At 38.9% G+C, this 6,000-nt stretch overlaps 1 protein-coding gene across 3 annotated transcripts in view; it reads left to right on the forward strand.

Moving 5' to 3' along the window:
* Positions 1–2,872, forward strand: part of NAA16 (N-alpha-acetyltransferase 16, NatA auxiliary subunit) — a 59,926-nt gene extending 57,054 nt beyond the window's left edge. For all 3 annotated transcript variants that reach the window (XM_009646716.2, XM_035902102.1, XM_035902103.1), the window contains 2 exons: positions 1,647–1,744; positions 2,015–2,872. In XM_009646716.2, coding sequence (XP_009645011.2) covers positions 1,647–1,744; positions 2,015–2,215 — 299 coding nt within the window. In that variant the 3' untranslated portion in view covers positions 2,216–2,872. The remainder of the gene's footprint in view (positions 1–1,646; positions 1,745–2,014) is intronic.
* The last annotated feature ends 3,128 nt before the right edge of the window (positions 2,873–6,000 follow it).

Below are 6,000 nucleotides of genomic sequence, written 5' to 3' on the forward strand. Positions count from 1 at the left end.
TCAAAGGAGGTTGGAATTGAAATTTGTCTTGTCTACTGAGGGCAGAAAGTTTTGGAATAAAAGTTGATGTCACCTGAGAAGGTGGTAGAGGAGAAGACAAAACACCTTTCCAGCAGTTAAGAAGCAAAAATAAGTGTGGATTTATCAGGCTAGATCACTGACAGTGGTGGCACCCATATTAGAGACTTAGCAGGGACCCCTTGGTTCAGTGGAGGTGAGGGGCTTAAATGTGTAAAAGCTCCTTAAGGTCAATTAACAGACCTTAGGGTCCACTGATCACTGCGATCCAACGGTGGTTCAATTTACAGGCAGTAGGAACAAATGTGGGATTAGGATTTTAAAGTGAAAACAGGAGTAAACTAACCATAGATGTGTCCTTGGTAGCTTTAGGTATTCACCTATGAGTCAGTCTTCTGTTTGAAGTAATGGACTTACCTACTGTAAAATTTTTAACTACTTAAACTGTCATCTTTAATTCAAGTTTGTAAATGTAAAGGTCTGAAAGACCTAAACCTTAAGTCTGAGAGTACAAATGAGTGTTTTATCTTAAAATGATTGCTAGTAAGAAAATTATAAGCAGAATTGTAATCCCTTTTCAATTTCTGTATTACAGACTCCCTGACTTTAAACAAATGTAACTAGGTTAAGTTTAATAAGTTTTTTAACAATGATGACTCAAACCCAAATATATTCCATCTAGCAATTTGTTTTCTGAAACCTGAATACAAAAAGCAGTAAGAACTAGGAAACTTTATCCTCTTTAATTAGGAAAACAAATTTAATAATTGGGAAAATGAGTTGAGCAAGAGGACACAATACACTCAGAACGTGGGCGTTTTAACTTTTTCAGTAAAGTGACTTCTTAAGCTTTTTGTGCTTTGTAGTAGATTATGTAGTGAGGTGTGTCTGGACTTTGTATTTGGGAAAAGGGAAGTATATGAAATGCCTACATGTTCATTAAGATGAGATTTTAAATTAAGGCAGCTATGATACAAGGAGCAACACAGTAACTTGCAGATGCCTGTGGTCCAAGAAGCTGCATAGTTACATTTAATGCAATGTCTTCTCACCGCTGTAGTCTCGTCCAGGCGAAGCACCAAATGTGTGTTGTGCTGCTTGTACCTAAGCTATTTTGCTCAGCTCCAGGTTAGTAGCCCAGCTCGGCCTGACTTTCTGCCATAGGGACGTACACTGGTCTGAACTTCTTCTGGACTGTGTTCCAGCATTGTTTAGTAACTGTATTGTTCACTTCCAGCACTTTTCAAAAGAATTCAAAGTATCTCTGAGAAAATGTCTTTTACTCCTATGTTTATACGATGGATTTCATTTAGCCTGCTGATTTGAAGGGCTGAGTCGTCAATGCACTCTTTATGTGTATTTCTTGACTGACAGGTTCTCAGTAAAGCGAGGCATTTCACTTTGGCCAAAGCAGATCTCCTGTGCTACTCAATCCTGATGCTTCTAATAAATTTCAAAATAGCTTTAGCTTTGTTAGTTTTATAAGGGAGGAAAATACAGTTTTAATAAACTTGTAAGAAGTCCTAATTCACGTTGATTTATAAGTTTTCGAATTCCGTGTGTCAGTATATGTGGTATTGCATTTAGGAACACTATTATTTAAATGTTGTGTTCTTTCTTGTGATAAGGTGCAAAGATGATGTACTTCCTGGACAAATCAAGACAAGAAAAAGCAATTGCTGTTGCTACTAGATTGGATAAAAACATGAGAGACAGAAATGTGAAGGTAAAAGAGTATTTAAAGTCAAAAAATGTGTGGGATCTTAAATGATGTATACTTAACTGCAGGATAATGTACATGCTTATGGATCATGATAAATTAGTATTATTTGAAAGAACAAGGTTTCAAATTTTTTCCCCCTAAGTTAACTCTGAGATATCTGAATACCAACAGAGAACCTGTGTTTGCTCAGATTAGTATTGTTTAACCGTACATCTTTTTAGTAATAAAGCAATTGTCAATCACGTTTATTAACTGTTACTTTTGTTTCTTTAGACATTAACAAAGGTTTTTGAGGCGCTGCTTGATGGCAGTTTTGGAAGCTGCCACACTCAATGTGAAGAATATCAAGCAGCATGTCATAAACTGTTTCCTTTTACATCTGCCTTTATGCCTGCCACAAACGAGGATGATAGCAGCATTGCATCCGTGAATCATACAGCCATTAACCACGATTTGCTGTCTAATGAAATTTGAAGTAGTGTGTGCAAGCCCGTGTGTGTGTATACCTACATGCACACATGTATACAAAACTCTGACTCTCATTACATGCTGGCTGGATACAGATCAGGGTTACTTTTCCAGGTTGTATTTTAATATCTTTAACAGGTATAAAACAAAATATTTGGATAGATAAATGAAATGGAGTATGCTATTAGTTATTTTTTTCTCCCAACAAAAACTGCCAATATTTATGTAAACATTATCCTTAATTAGCATTTTTCATGTTTATACTTGTACAGTTTTAAGTCTTTTAATAATCCATCAGCCCTCCCTCACAAAAAATATGGATGTTAAAGACTGCTTTCACATAAGTGTCGTTACATATACAGATAAATGTGATCATATCTTGTTAATAAATTATCATTTGAGTGTGTTTTAGCAGATTAAGACTGAAGTGCTGCTTGAATTGCCCTCTTCGTCTTTCACTGTTCTCTAGGTTTCTTCTGGGTTTGTGGTTTTTTTTTTTTAATTTCATTTTTATCTTTGGTCAGTTTGGTTTCTTTTGAAGCACAGTGACAATGAAAGCATTGGGGGTTTGCATGTTTTTGTCAGGTGTGTGTCTTACATGGAACCAGTGTTGACGGACATAAAGATTAGGCTTGTGTTTAAAAAAAAAAAAAAAAAAAAAAACCAAAAAAACCAAAAAAAAAAAAACCACTAAGGCTTTTTGAAAACTATTCTATCTACCTTGTGTTCCATAGCTATTGTTTCCTTAAGTTTACGGTCAGTTTAACATTTTTGAGTATCCTCAAGCAATTCCCTGTGAAAACATAATGAATTTGATACTGTTATTTGTCCTTTGTTCCATCTTCCCCTTCCTCCTCTCCCTTCTGGTTTCTCCCTGTCTGTTCACCTATTGACACTTAAGTTGAAAAAGCTGCTCCAATTTTGGGCAAATGCAGAAGGTACAGTAATGGGGAATACAGTTCTTTTCTACACCACAAAAATTCACTGGTAAGTTTACTGTATTACCTCCATTAAAAGTCTTAGTTGTCCACTTATGGCCAATACTCCACTACTTCTCATGCCTAAATACTATTGCTTTAGGTGCTGCAAAGCAACTACTATGCGAGGAGTATGTTTTACACTTAAACTGTTTAAGGGAGCACAAAGAGGCTGACTGCAAATCGTAATGAACCTTTTTCTTACTTTGTATTCTGGTGCATTAACTATTAAATATACAACACATCGAAATGGAAGTCTGAATCTAATATACCTATTTAAAGCATAGTATTGCTGGACAAAATGGCTACATATGACAGCTTTACATTTTATAAGAACTGCTATCAAAACATAACTATACTGTGGCTTGTACAGAAAATCCGTTTTCTGGAAACTGTAATGGAATCATTCAATCTTGGTTTGTTTTTATTTCACTGCAATGTAAATAATTTCAGTAATATTAACTAGCCCCTCAAAGGCAAATATAAGTTCATGAAGAGGGGATTTTATTAAGACAAATAAACTGTTCTAATTAAAATTCTCCCTTGTGTGTCATCTGTTTAGATTCAAAATTGTTGAATGGAAAACTCACTGTAAAATATTGCCAACATATGTTATGCTGTAATAAATTATTTTGTACACACTTGCCTTTGGTTTGGAATTTTTGTGTATTTATGGACATCAAACTTCAGCCCATCACGTTAATTAGTTTTTTTCCATTCAGATGCAGCATTGACTGGTTTAATGTAAACTCTGTAAGCAGTTAAGAAAAAAAAAAATCACTGTTTAGCACCTTGAGATATGTATCTCTGTGCATAGTAACATACTGCCCTGGGAAATATGGCAAGACGGTTTTGTCTTGTGTTCAGTCTGCCACTTGCTGTGGAACAATTTGCTCAAAGACATCTGTGAGCGGGGAAAGGCTGTTGACCGTAACGGGGTTGTTTTGGCTCAGCATTACCCTCGAAGCTCTTTAGCAGCCCCCATAAGGTGAAGACCTGAAGTGGTACGGCAGTTTTCTGTCTCTCACAGCGATGACACTTAATGTTGCTAGAGATTGAATTCAGGCCTTCAAAAGAAGGCTGCAGCACTACAGATCAGGCTGCTGATCTGGTCCTCTGTTCAGCTTGATGCTTCAAATCAGACTTGAGCAAAAATACCTGGGCTATCGTATCTTCTCAGCCATTTATTCCTTGAGAAAGTAGGTGAATAGCTTTGCTTTCTAGAGTAAGAATTGTTGGAACTCTTGAGAATTCTGGAAATACAAAAATTGAGTCTTCTGTCGCCCAGCATGTGGTCCGGTTTTCTCTTAGAACTGCTAGAGGTGTGAACTGTTGAGTTTTCTTCAGGGCTGGCACTGCAGGTGTGAGCTGCTTTGGGGTAATACATGTTTGGCAATCCTGTGGACCATTGCAGAGAGCGAGTAGGGTGGCATGGGAAGGATAACAAAAACAGTGGGGAAGAACAGATGTCAAGGAAAGGTAGGGTTTGTTTGGTTTGTGGTTGTGTTTTGGTTTGTTTTTTTTAACTATTCTGAAAAGATTTGGTGTCTTTTCAGTAACTTGAATTAGAAAAGGCATCAAATTCAATAGGCCTGTTAAGTTGTCCCAGAGGAAGTGTGCTATATAATACAGAAATGCTCAAGCCTATGTACATGTCATAGAATCAATGCTTTGCATTCCAGTGTTTAAAATACATCAGCTGGCCTAGCTCTACTTTCTTTCATTCTGTCTTTTTCATTCTTGTTTTCTTCATCACTTTCTTGCTTTTCTTCCTCTCTGCAATTTGGCCCCAGTTGTCATCTCAAAAATAACTGACTGTCAAAGTGGATTAAATTATAGTCATTCTTGTTCTACTCTCCCATCCCTAAACTTCTTTCCTCCTCTAGCAAACGTGACATCCCAGGAGGCAGTTTCTCTTTTCTTACCAGTCCATGGACATCAAAACAACTGTCTGCATCAAGAACTTGTGGACAATCCAGATCGAGTTCGCTTGTGGGGGCGAGACTGAAGCTGAAGAGCCTCAGATCTCCTTTGCCCCAGCACAAGCTCACCCTACACCTGATCTTGTCAGGTCTCACATCTGAGACTGGCTATTTTCCCTCAAATGAGGTTAGCTGGGAGAGCAGGCGATGGCTGTATGAGTAGGGTATTCGCTGTTTTCAGCACCCTCTATTCCATTGAGCCCTGTGGGGAGGTGGAAGGAGTGACCTGCGTATGCTACACATCTCCCATCCTCTGTAACTGGCCTGGCCTCAGTGCACAAAGACCAAGGCAGCAATTTCGTCAGGCCCTAAGTAAAGTTGCATTAAGATGCTTCTGTGGCCACCCCCAAGCAGACCTGTGTTGATGAAGCTATTGATGCCTAGTGTATTTCAGCTGGAGACAGTCTTTGTGGTAAGGCCTGGTGAAGTTTTGTTTGATGGTAGCAGTGGTTCTACTAAGGCAAAGTCACTAGTGCAGACGAGGAGTGAAGCCCTGATCACCTACAACTGGAGCTACAGCTGAAGTCCTGACTGTTGACTCTGTTTGACTGGTCTAATTTCTGGTGGTTAAAGAAAATTCATCAGATGGTTGCCAAAACTAGTGTGGGAGAAGGAGCAATCCCAGACGGGCCAGCTCATCTTCAATCGCAGTGCAAGCGTGCCGCTGGGTAGCGTGCATCCCTCTTGGCGTTTGCTGTCAGCAGATTGAACTGTGAGCCATCGTTGCTCATGACTTGCCCGTGCTGACTAGCTGGGTGTCAAGAACGCCGCACCTTTCAGTGGCAGGAAGCTGCTGATGGGGCTGGGCATCTCGGTCCAGATGTGCTGCAGC

This window comes from Egretta garzetta, unplaced genomic scaffold (assembly GCF_000687185.1).
Source record: "Egretta garzetta isolate BGI_Z169 unplaced genomic scaffold, ASM68718v1 scaffold779, whole genome shotgun sequence".
In the NCBI taxonomy this organism is placed as follows: Eukaryota; Metazoa; Chordata; class Aves; order Pelecaniformes; family Ardeidae; genus Egretta; species Egretta garzetta.